The 12,920-nt window shown below is 36.7% G+C and overlaps 1 protein-coding gene across 2 annotated transcripts in view; it reads left to right on the top strand.

The window, feature by feature from the left end:
- The first annotated feature begins 1,298 nt into the window (after nt 1-1,298).
- Nucleotides 1,299-12,920, top strand: part of LOC131060773 (uncharacterized) — a 50,993-nt gene continuing 39,371 nt past the window's right edge. The window contains exons 1-4 of one of the 2 annotated variants that reach the window (XM_057994159.2): nt 1,299-1,780; nt 8,223-8,324; nt 11,068-11,209; nt 11,331-11,377. In XM_057994159.2, coding sequence (XP_057850142.2) covers nt 1,697-1,780; nt 8,223-8,324; nt 11,068-11,209; nt 11,331-11,377 — 375 coding nt within the window. In that variant the 5' untranslated portion in view covers nt 1,299-1,696. The remainder of the gene's footprint in view (nt 1,781-8,222; nt 8,325-11,067; nt 11,210-11,330; nt 11,378-12,920) is intronic. The other variant, XM_057994160.2, reaches the window with a different exon arrangement.

Genomic DNA, 12,920 nt, shown 5'->3' on the forward strand with positions numbered 1-12,920 from the left:
CATTTTAATGCTTTATCTTCCTTTTTCTTATTTAAATAAATTAATATTTATTTGAATATTTATCCAAATGCAAATTACACCATTTAATTGAAATAAATGATTTTATTTTAATTGAAAATACCAAAATTCCTCCCACTTGCATTTTCCTACAAAATCCACTTGCATGCTTAAACCCCTTCTAGATCCTTCTAAACCTTTCCTAATTAACCTAATCCATCCCCTAAATATTGTCACATTCCTAAGCAAATTGGAGTCACTTCTCAAAGACTCCAAAGTCTTTGAAAAGCAACTAATGCTTTGTGTGTTCAACAAATTAACCTCTAAAGTCTTCCAAACCACTTATGACTCTTACATGACCATTAATGGTTAATTCCACTTGCACCCATGGTTAAGGACTTCGACCCCTAACTTAACCCTCATGTAACCCATGTGTCTCTTCAAAGCATTTATTTCTTTGACTAAGGTAACCATCATGTCCCCTCAAGCATTTAATGCTCCTTATCTCTCCTCTCAAGCCTCCTCATGGCGACACTTGTCAACATGGGATTGGATTGAAAGTCTGACATGGATTGAATATCTTTCAATCCTAACCCTTGTTAAGATTGCTCAATCTTAACCCTTCATTTCCACATTTCTTCTATAAATAGAACCCTTCTCTTCAAGCAAAAGAGAGAAGCATTAGAGTATTGTTGTTATACTGACATTAGCATAGAGCTTTCTCATAGCATCATTGTCTACACTTGCATAGCATTTGCTTATCATATTTAACCATCTTGAATCTCCATATGACATCCATGGATAGTGCTAAAAGCTGAGAGCTACACTCATTTGGGACTTGGAGAGGAGAGGAACAAGGGAGGAGCAACTATGAGCATCTTGATTAGCATTTGGAGGAGTATAGTTTATCTATTCTATGTTTGTATGCTTTCTATTTCATGCTTAATATCTCTCTTGATATGCCTGTTTAGGATAATCTTTTGTTGCTAACACTAACGTTTGTTTCTTGTGCTCTTGTGTGTGTTGCCATCAAACAGATTTTTTAATCCTTTTTGCATAGCATCACAAATATTTTTTATTTTTAAATGTTAAAAAAATATTGTTTGTATTTGAAAATTTTATTATAAAATTATATAGACAATAAAGAATATAGAAATTTACCAAAGTAGCCCAAATTAAACTAAGATCAAGGTTATTTTGCTTTACAAGCATAAACTAGGTAGCCTACTCATATGGATAGATGTAAAAATCAATCACTATTATCTATAATTATTAATTATAATTATTATACAATCGTGCAGCTTAACTGAAGCACTTTACAGAGCAGGTCCATGGTTGAGTACTGAGTAGGGTATCGCCACAAACGGGGAAAAACTCATTGTCATTTTATCCAACCAAGAGAAAGGTTGTACTGTATACTGGTATCTTTAAATCGGGCAGGGCCCAAAATGCGAAGCTGTTTGGTCAGATGAAATCGAACGAGATACAAGGAGTGGAAATTTTGAAGATGAATCCCGACGCTTGTTTCTTCCTCTCTTCTTCCAACGCACAATAAATAGCTGGATCTCACACTGGGCAATACGGGCAAAAGTACGAAGACCCAAGTTTCCTTGTATGTTTAATTTATCACAGGTTGCATGATCCAGTCGCATCAGACGCACAGATAAGCGAATTGGGGGCTGGCGATTAGAGGGGGAAGATGGGGAAGAATCAGGCATACAAGGCCATGCAGAGGGCCAAGATGGCCACTGCTGGCGGGCCAGACGAAATTGAAGACGGAATGGTGTGTACCCTTCCATACCCTTCTATCTGTTCATTTTCTGTCCTCCTTTTTAATTGAAACGAATGCTCCTTGTCATTCGTGCTTCAGTTTTGTATGCAACTCAAGTGACTCCATGGGATCCGATGCCAAGACGTTTCCTGTTGAATTTGTGAAACCCTAGCACTGAATGGCATTTTTAAAAAAGTTCCCGCTCTGGGACATTTTCCAACCAGTGTTTTTGGGTAGTAGATGCCAGTTGCTGCCTACTAATTTGAAAGAAACTGTCGAATGGATGTTCGTTTTTTCTAAAATCTTGTATAATGATTCCAGTTGTTGCATTGGCAACCGTAAAATTGAGCTAGCTTTGTCACCATTGTTACAATATCCCCTCATTTTCAAAATTATCGTTTTTAGGGATAATGGATAATGGTACCCCTTTAGGAGATTTACCTGGCTACGTCCTTGTTACCAGCGTGTGACAAACTTGGGCCGCATTTCTAAGATGTAAATATCGATCACAGCCGGATGTGCCATATATTCATCACACCAGAACTTCGCCACGTATGTCGAGTTGCAGCTTAGCATTGAGACTTGGACATGACTTGCCCTTGCCAGGCCCATTTTGGGTTAGGATATGGACGTGTAGAAAAAAGGGTAGAGACGTGGTAAAACTTGACAAATTAACTTCAACCTTATCAAAACTCAATCAAAATCATCTGAAAATAGACTAAAATCATAAAGATCGAGTCCTTCATCCCGCATATCCTATTTTTACTTTCATTGATGCTTGAATTTGGATAAATTTAGATTTTAAATCGAGGGATATTGGGGAAGCTCAACTAATGTTTCTTTTGCAATTTTTAGTACCATGTTTTATTATTGTTTGGCAGGTCTCCCAAGGCGAGTCTGCAGTAATTATTAGAGTCCATTCTCTTGGGATCCTCAGCCTCAAAACAATGGGTTATAGGCCAGCTGCTTGGTGACATAGGTTTGCAGTATCAGTTTTGGCTGTTAGGAGGCATCTTAGGGTAACCTAGGGGCACATTCCAAAGATATGAATGCAGCAGAGTTCCGTGACTCGCGGCGAGTCACGCGAGTCAACGGGCCGGGTGACCCCTGCCGGGTCACGGTGACCCTGACCTAGGCTCGGACGGGTTAGGGGGCGTGACTCGCCGAGTCACTCCCTGACTCGCCGAGTTTGAGGGTCATGACCCGGCCAGAGTCACTTAAAACAGTGCAGTAAAAAAAAAACAACTTTTTTTAATGATTTTTTGGCCTCGTGGGGCGCTGCCCCTCGACCCAGCCCTGTATTGCGACAGGGAATGCGCAAGGGGCGCTGCCCCTTGACCCCGCGAGGGGCGATGCCCCTTGACCCCAACTTGGGGGCGCTGCCCCCAAACCCCCGTTGAAAAATATAGGGGGAAATCGCGCCGATAGAAGTAGGGAAATCTAACCTACGAGTCTGATTAGGCTCCATATAACAACACAACTTAGAAATCTTGGTAATTGGTATTTAGATTTAGTATTTCAAATTTCCTATAGTCTCATTTGACAATGTAATTCTTATACTGTAATAGTGTCATACATCTTTTCAAAACTAGTTTTTCAAGTACTATATGTATATGTATAACTATATCAGCACCACCACCTCGCCACCCCCCCGTCGTCGTCCCCCTGCCGTCCCCAAACTTAGGCCCTTGGTCCCCCCATCCTGGAAACGCGGCCGCTCGTCCCCAATGCTCGTTGAACACTGGAAAAATAGGAAGCCATAGTTTTGCAACCAGCTGAGAGGAAGAGGTAAAAAGCTTGCACAAATCACATTGGGGCAACACTACAGTCCGATTGGCTCACTGAGTCCACCGATCCAGTCTTCACTAATGAGGACCTTGAGTGGGTTGACCAGGCAGACAGAATGGTTGATGCTGTGGCTATGGCAGAGGAGGAGGATAGAGCACGATCAGGCACAACACTTATGGCTACTCAGACTGGCACATCACAGGCAGAGACTATGGCTACTCAGTCATCCAGGACCTACCTTAGACGCCTTTCTAGGAGGCAGATAGACGAGGTTGAGCCAGAGCCTGAGCCATAGACTTGTTTTTGTTTACACTTTAGAGTTACATATATGTTTGGGAACATTTGAAGTCATGGATTTTATATATATTGGACAACATTTATAACTCTATATATCTATGTTTTCTAATTCCTTCAACTACAATTTACATTTCTACCCATGTGATGGATGTATGTTTATGTATGTGATCAAATTAGCTTCTATTTGATGATGTTATAGTGTCTTTAAGCTTAATTCAATAATGGGTGTATGAAACAAGTTTTAAATCGTTAAAAATCTCTAAATTTCAAGGGTTTTCTTATTTTGCCGAGTCGTTGCCGAGTTTGAGCCGAGTCACGAGTCGAGTCAGCCTTGCCGAGTCAGAGCCGAGTCCGAGTCTGGGAACTTTGGAATGCAGACTTACTTTAATGGATTCCCCTTTCCTGATACCGCAACTTGACAGATGTCTGCTGGAATTGTGGGCTATCTCATCACAGTGAGAGAGACTTGAACTTGGGCTACGCTTAGGAGTGTTCCTATTACCATTACACCATGGTCCCCTAGTCAGAAAGTTTTGTCTTCTAAAACTGAAGTTTGTATTGATATTGGTCAGATGGTCTATATAGAAACATTATATGACATGTGTCAGTCTTATATAGTGTCATAGTTCACAATCACTATCATCATCTATCCATATTTTTTTTAATAAACTAAAGCTTTCATTAGAATTGGTTTGAGGGGCTGCATAGAAACTTGACGCCCACAATCCATTTGAATAATCAAACTATATAACAGTTGTAATTTTCTTTGTAGTCATAGTCCAAAAAATACTACGAATCCAATCTGTTTATGTTTGCACCGACCTTCACATTTCTTGGACAGAAACCAGGATCAAATTTGGCCAGAGTTGAGAATTATACTAAGAATGCAAAAAAGCCTATGACAGGAACCAATGGATCAAATTTTCTTTTTGACCTCATTATACATTGTGGCGAGGGCACCTCTATCATGCTTTGGAAGCAATGGGTTTTTTAATTCTACTTGCTGCATATTTTCTAATTTTTCTCCAAGTTCCTCAAACATGCATCGTTATCCATTTAAGTCATTTTCCATTACCAGTCGTGTATTCTTACCAAAACCACTAGAGAATAGTTTTACTCTATTGGAAACGTGGCTGTAAGGTTGACAGTGTTATTATACCTGCATGTAGTCCCTAGGTCAGAGATACAATTTTTCAATTCCAATGTTATGCCTTTCTTTGGTGAGGTACCGGCACCTCCTGTCCACTTCTTTGTCATCAATTATTTGCCATGGTTTTTCAAAGTTCAATGTCCGGGTGACAGTTTCCATATCTCACATTTTCAGAAGGCTTTCTAGGACATAATGCTGCCATGTGTTGTTGTCTTTGTATCATATATATTCCTTCCCTTTTTCACAACTCTTTCATTTTGTGGTAAACAGATAAATGTTAATATTTATTCAATCTTAATTGCCCATCTTTCATGTTTAGTAGTAGTTTACAAGGACCAATCTCTCATGAGGTTAAATGAACCCATTTGCACTCCTTGTGTCTAGATGGTGCTCACAGGGGTGAAGCAACTGGACTTCCCTTGGAGGTTACCCATTCCTGTACTACTTTGGATCAAGCATGCATAATTGTAGGTCTGCTTAGCTTACTACTCCATCTACTCCATTATAAAACCTTCAGCAAGTATTGTGCCTCACGAACCATGTATTGTTGAGGTTTCCAACTCACTTTTCTTTATCCATTTGGTGTTTCTGTAGCCCACCAATTAGGTAATATCATTTTCTGGGAATGAGCTGTCTTAAAATTGAGCAAATCACTGTGTCCTGTCTTGTATTACTAGTGGTCACAAGAATCTATCTCTTGTGAGATTGAATGGCATGCTTGACATATATTGCATCTAGGTGATGCCCACAAGAGTGAAGCACTGGGACATTTGTTGAGGTCACCCATCCTAGTACTAATGTTTCTCAAACATTCTTATGCACAATTTCTTCCCCACCATCACATCTGTTTAACTTGCTACCCATTTTCAAAACCTTCAAAAAGTAGTATGGTATATGTACCATTCACTTTTTGTAGTATAAGAACCATTCACTATGAAGCTTCCTAACTTTTTAGTTTTTATCCATTTGGTGTTTCATTAGCATATCATAATGTTATATTATTTTTCTATAATCAGCTGCATTTTAAAATTGAATCAATCTTCATAATCCATCTTTCGTTAGTAGTGGTTCAGAAGATTGATCTCTCATGAGCTTGTATAGTTAACTTGGCATTTATTGCATCAAGGTGATGTTCACTAGAGTGAACCATTGAGACTTCATAGGAGATCACTCCTATTTTTCTTCTCTCAAATGTGCTTAACTATGGAGTTTCCCCCACGATTAGGCCTGCTTGTTACTCCTATTTTGAAGCCTTCAGTAAGAACCACTTCATTGTGGAGCTCTGTGCATGTTTCATTGCATACATTTCATGTTTCCATAATACATCATTAAAGAATACAATTCATTGGGAATCAGCTGCATGCTAATATTGAGTCAAATGGCACGATCAATCTGTCATGAGTTGTGGTTCACAGGAACCAATCTCTTATGACCTTGACAACTTATGACCTTGAATGGTCTATTTGAAATTCATTGCATCTTGGATGCTCGTAGGAGTGAAGTGCTAGGACTTCTTGGAAGGTTTCTCACCCTAGTATATTCCAGCTCAAGTGTGCTTAACAATAGAGTCTATTCACAAGCAGGCCTGCATAGCTTGCTACTCTCTTAGCCATACCTTTAGCAAGTATTTTGATTTATGAACCATTCACCATGGAGCTCCATAGTGTTTCTGCAATGCATCATCATGTATTATCATTTTTTAGTTATCAACTGCACATTAATATCTAGTTAATTTTCATGATGCCTCTTTTATAAATAATGGTTCAAAGAACACCTTCATTGCACTAAATGGTTCACTTTGCCATCATTGCTTCTGGGGAAAATGCAATTATGAGCTTCAATGTCCTTTTTCTTAATCCTGCCCATTTCTCTCTGATAAAACCATTGAAAATTTGCCCAAATAGTGCTAGAATCAAAGACTCAAATTTTCCTAAATGTATACATGAGCTTAACTGTCTATGATTGCCCAAAACTGCTCACATTTATAGGTCTAACAGATACTTTCCACAGTAAGGGTATCGCTGCCGTGTCTTCACTAAATGCTCTGTTCATCATCAAAATTACCCTGATAAGGTGGATGAACATTCTTCCTCATGAGATCTTTAAATTTTTTATTCCCTAGTATTTTTTTTTTGCTTTTATTGATTTTTTTGCTTTCTTTGATTAAGTTTTGGTTTTGATTAATATTTTGTTTGCAACTGATCCTTGTGGTCTATCTTGTAGTTATCAGGATTAAAAAAATACATTCATTATGGAGGTCAATAATATTTGGAAATCTGGAGTTCTAAAATTAAAAAAAAAATTGATAAAATTTCTATAGGAATTGAAAAGTCTGGACTGAATCAGACACATCTGGCTGGTCCAAAAATATACATATCTGGTTGGATTTGGTAACTATGGTCTATCTAGATCTCCTAGTTAACTGTGTACATTGAACTTATTAAAAATATCTTGTAATGGTATTTGCCTCTTTGACTTGCTCTTTCAATCTTTAACTGTTGCTCAGCCTTTTATAGAACCTTAACAATCATGTCAGAGTTGCCGTCAACAATGAGACTCTTGGCATTCAGGTCACTTGCTTATTATGTACACAGCCTTGCCTATGAAGGCAGAGTTGCCTTCTCCAGCAATGAGATCTTGTCTTTGTTATTTGCATTGTATTTCAATTAGGTACTGAGTGTAGAGCAAAACAAGCATCTAAGGACATTATTTGTCATTTCTTATAATGCTTCTCCTCTAGTGTGGTCAGCATTGTCCGTAGGTGGTGTATCAAGATTTATCTCTGGTTTTGCCAAACTTTTTTAGTTCAAGCTCTCCATAAGGGCAGATCATTTTAACTTAATAACTAGCCGTTTTTATAAATATATGTTGAAAATGATGCAGCATTTTTCCTAACTTTGTGATCTACATGTTTATCCTTATATATGCTTCTTTTTATATTTTACTTTTCTTTTTGCCACTTTGTTGTGTTTAGAATATTTCCAATGGAGCCATGTTGCTACCATGCACAAGGTCCAATATGAGTTTAGTTGATGCAATGAGTGTGAGCCCTGGCATGTAGCCTTCTTGTGGAGACTGGGCTTAGGAAATATCTGTTTCTCAGTGAGCCATTCACAATAGTATACTATCTTGGGTAGAACTTATGGAAAAATTGCAAAAGTGTGATAAATCTCATATGGTTTTATTGGCATGGAAAGTTATTGACAAGGACTATCGCAGATGGATGGATCTTTTCATTCACCAGAGTGGCATGCTGCTCGTTTGGCAAGCTTGCAAACATCTCACACAGTCACTTGGGATGAATTCAACAGACGACAAAAGGTATGCTTTAGTCAATATTGAATAATAATTGTTAATTTTTCTATTTGTTCTAGGACATATTTTGGTTTAATCACTTGTTAATAAAGTCAAACAGACACAGCTCTGAAATACATAAGATCTTAATATGAACAATCAGAGATTTTTGAATTACTGTTTAAGACTATTTCTTTATTTAGTCACTAATTTTGGGATCTGTAAAATCTGTTTGTTAATGATTAGTATGTAAGCAGTGTATTAGAATAACCACTTTTTATGTGGCATTGGCCATTTGTTTTTGGCTTGTGGTTATTTTTCAGGGTTTATTTAGTGATATACCATATTAATATTCACAACTTTCGGCTATAAAGGCATAAATAAGTTATGTGTGAGTTAGATTTTGTGGAATGGTAAGAAGATACTTTCTACTTGGATAATGACAGTATTTGTAATGATAATAGAACTATACTGTTAAGATTAGTTCCTACGCATAATTGGCCTTACTGTTTTTTAATTTCAAAGATGATTGGTTTTAAATTTTAACAAATTCTCTGGTGTGATTCCTACTGAAACTTGCTATATACTGCTACAAATCTAGTGTGGACAACATAGATATTAATTTTCTTAAATAAGTTTGATCTGAAATCTGTGATTCTGAATGTTCACCAAGAGAGATTTTGTAAAAAATGTTCTTAAAGCTGAAGATGCAGAAAGTAGCGAGTAAAGATTTATCATTTAATTGCTTGAATGGAAAACATAAACTGAATAAAGTAGTTACTTATTGCATCCCTCTATTACTAGGTTCTGTAAGAACTCTGGCTGAACCTGGATTGGGTACAGGTCTTGGTCCACGTCTGGCTTGGGTTCAGCAAGGGTCCTTCTCTGGGCTTGTGGATTCAGTCTGGGTATGTCTGAAAGTATCCAGACTGAATCCACAGGCCTAGGGCAGGACCCTGGCCAAACCCCAAAAAAATCTGCCTGGGACCAAAAAAGTAAATTTTATGTAAAAGGTCATTTTTAGTGAAAAAGTCAAAGAAATAAAAATCCCTAACTAGCCCTAACAGATTTTGTTAGTTTCAATTTAGCCCTAACAGATTTTGTTAGTTTCAATTGAGGATGAGAGATATGAGGCTAAAGACTTGCATGATGCAACTAGTGGGAGTAGTACTGATGCTGCTTGGGGTTCCAATGAACCAGGCAATGACATTGATGCTTTGTATTGATTTTCCTTGCGTAGTTGCATTGATGTAACAATGTGAACATATACACAGATGATAGTGCCAAATTGTCAATAATCACAATAACATTAAAAATTTAAAATCAATCAAGGGACAAAATTAGTGAATCCATAGCAGTATCAAGGATACTGTTTTTCTGACCATTTCGAGACCTTTTTATAACCAAGCTTATAAATTCTTTCTATGATTGAAGTAATGGGTTTTATAATTTATTGGTTTGGTATGTTAGGAGGAGGATGCCACTTGTTAACTTGAAGGGACAATGAAATAAATGATTTCAACTACATACATAAGTAATAGAAATAACATGGAAATTCTCGTTACATTAACAGTGGAAATTAAGGGATGCAGATAAAATTTGTAATACAACCACCTAACTAAAAAGTTAACATGGGGACGTTATGTACATTAGCTCTCGCAGTTGAAGGATGTTGATAAAACACGTTATGCAGCATTCTGACTTATGCAAGAAAATATAGAACTGTTAGGCAGTTCACATTTGAAAATGTCTCTATCCAAAGTATCAAATAAAAAAGGTTTAAGAAATTAATCTTTTATAGAACACTATATAATATCAAACGATTCAAGGAACCTTGAGAATATTTTTTTCCATGATTTTGATTGCAATGCCTTTAGAAGGTTTCAATATTTTTTCTTCATTCAATTTTTTTGGTGATAGAGATTTAGATTATGAAATAATGTGATAGGTAATGAGTGGAAACTAATCATGTAAAGTTATGGCAAATCTGTATGAACTTTTAGAAGTAGACAATCATTGGCTAGTTTATTACAACCGTGCTGTTATTTTAATGTAATCTGATCATGAAAACACATTAAATTTTGTGTATTTTACTTTCAATTGTATCAAATAAAGCACTTAAAGGGTTTTCATATTTTTGCATTTAAAATTACTTAATATTTGTCTTAGCAGATAATTTGGTTGCTAACTTGCTACTCAAACATTAGTTAAGAGGAAGCATTGTCTCAGGAAATAGATTGCCAAATTGCTGTCTATGGCTTGTATCTTGGAACCTAATCCATTCTAGGTTCATGCAAGTTGCAACTCTTACATGTTAGGAAAATTTACTCTTTGAAGACTTCAAAATCAGCAAATAAACCAGTCAGAGTTTGTACTTGGAAATCATAGAATGTAGAATGTTGTATGATCTTTTGAATACAAAGAGGTAATTAATAGATAGATATTCATTAAGTGCTTAGAAACTGTAAAAATAAACTTTTTTGATTAATTTTCAATATTGAAAAAGCTATAGATAAACTTGTCGAAGTTCCTTTTCATCAATTTTTTCTAAATCTCAGGCACAAGAACATATTAAAACATTAAGTTATATAGCAAAGTCACTTTGCTAATAATGGATAGACAAAAGGAATGACTGAATGCTGGCATTGCCTATGGAGCATAAAGTACTCTGGTTTCTATGTTTAAAATTCATAGTCATTTTCCATAATTTTCACATTGTTTATGCTTTAAGTTATTGAGTTGTCTTTATTGGTACTTGAATACGTTACAGGAAGCTGAAAGGAAGAAGGGTGAGTTAGAAGCTGACGAGGCTAGTAAAATGAGAGAATACAGAGCACAATTAGATGCTGAACGAGCAAGCAAGCTAGCAAGGGGTAGAAACCATGCTGGTAAGAGGCCGAGCTCAGACAAAGGTAAGGGCACATTCGCAAGGACTGCTTAATTGGAGATAATCCCCATTCATGTGATGTATTGGTTATGGTCTTTGCATCTCCAGTACATTTTTTTTGCTTATATGAGACATGTTTATTGCAGGGAAGAAGGATAAAGAAAAGGATGGGCGGAACAGCAAGAGGAAAAAGGTGGTGATTTTTTATTTGATGTTGTCCTTGAAAACTACACTAACCGCATTTATGCAATTTAGCAGAATGTTCTCTACTCACATTAAGTGATCTAAGTCTTTTTTTTAAAGACATGTGTATTTTTCAATTTATTTTTGGAGAGTTTTACATATTTCCCTGGTTTGTTCAATCTTTAAAAATTTGGAAATGATTGCTAAACAATTTGTCTCTTGCTCATCTTTCACTTATGATTATGTTTAAATATCAATGCAAGCCATTAGCAGCGAGCTGAATAATTATACAAGTACAGGAGATACTATAAAGTGGATTTTTCAGGTTTCTATCATAATGTTGCTTCTATGTAGAGTTTTCTGGATACAGCTATGTCTACCCTTTAATCATCAATGTTTCACATTGCATTAGACTAGTCGTTAGGGAAAAGAAGCCTATTTCTTGGGGAGAAAGAGTTTTTTTTTTGTTTAAACATGTATATATCTGTAAAAGGTCAGCTTGTTGAGCTGAAGGGGTTTAGGTTTTCATACTATCAACCGATTTGGAAACACTATTTAACAGTGTTTTTTTTGAGTTTCTGGGACAGAGGGACATGGTTCTGGGATGGCAAATTGTTTCTCAACTATTGGGTACAACTAGGGGATGGCTATTAAAATAACTAAAACAACCTAAAGCAGCTGAAATTTAAAAAACAAATATGATGTGTTGAATTTGCAATGCCAATTCCCCCCCATTTAGCTTTTTAGAAGTTTTTAGCATTATTTTCCTTGAAAAGAAAACCTTTTTTTTAATTATTATGCACTAAATGGAGCAGACTGTCCAGTCTTGAGAATAAGGGATTTCCCCATAAGTCCCTAGGACTCTGGGATGTCACTATAATGTCCCCTTTTGGGAGGACACTAAATCTTGCTCGCTATACTTGCAAAATAATTGCAGGTTATGTATTTTCAGTCTGTTGTGGTAATTTGGACAGATTCAATTCGATGTTGTTTCCCTCTTTGAAAGCTGAACACTGCCCTCTTGGGTGAGTGCTATCGCTGAATGGTTCGATCTGTATTTGATTGCTGAAGATTCTTTGCTTTCTTAGGAAAATTGATGATAATTGTATTGATTTTCTCCATTGATTGATAAGTCCCCTTCAATGCTTGGAATGAATTCTCCTTTATACTTTATTGGTGAAAGGGTCACCACCTTTCATAAGAATTGAGTCACCACTTTTCATTGTTGCCCTTGAGAATAATATATTATTCCCCAAATTGATCTCCCCTTTTTTATCTCCTCCTCAAATGAAAAATTCTCCCCTTTATATCCTCCAATGTGAGGGAGAGTCACACCTCTTCATAATGGTCACAACCTTTCACAATTACCACCCTTTCGAAAGGGTAACAACCTTTCATCATTGCTGCTCCTTTGAAAGAGTCACTTCCTTATCTTCTTCCCATTAATGCCTCCTTAATTCCTTTGCTCCCTTTTTTCTTCCTTCATCCCCTTTTTTTTTCCAAATGAAGTTCTCCTCTCCCTTTTATATCTCATGTTTGAGGGAGTCACAACT

Source organism: Cryptomeria japonica, chromosome 10 (assembly GCF_030272615.1).
Source record: "Cryptomeria japonica chromosome 10, Sugi_1.0, whole genome shotgun sequence".
NCBI classification, from domain to species: Eukaryota; Viridiplantae; Streptophyta; class Pinopsida; order Cupressales; family Cupressaceae; genus Cryptomeria; species Cryptomeria japonica.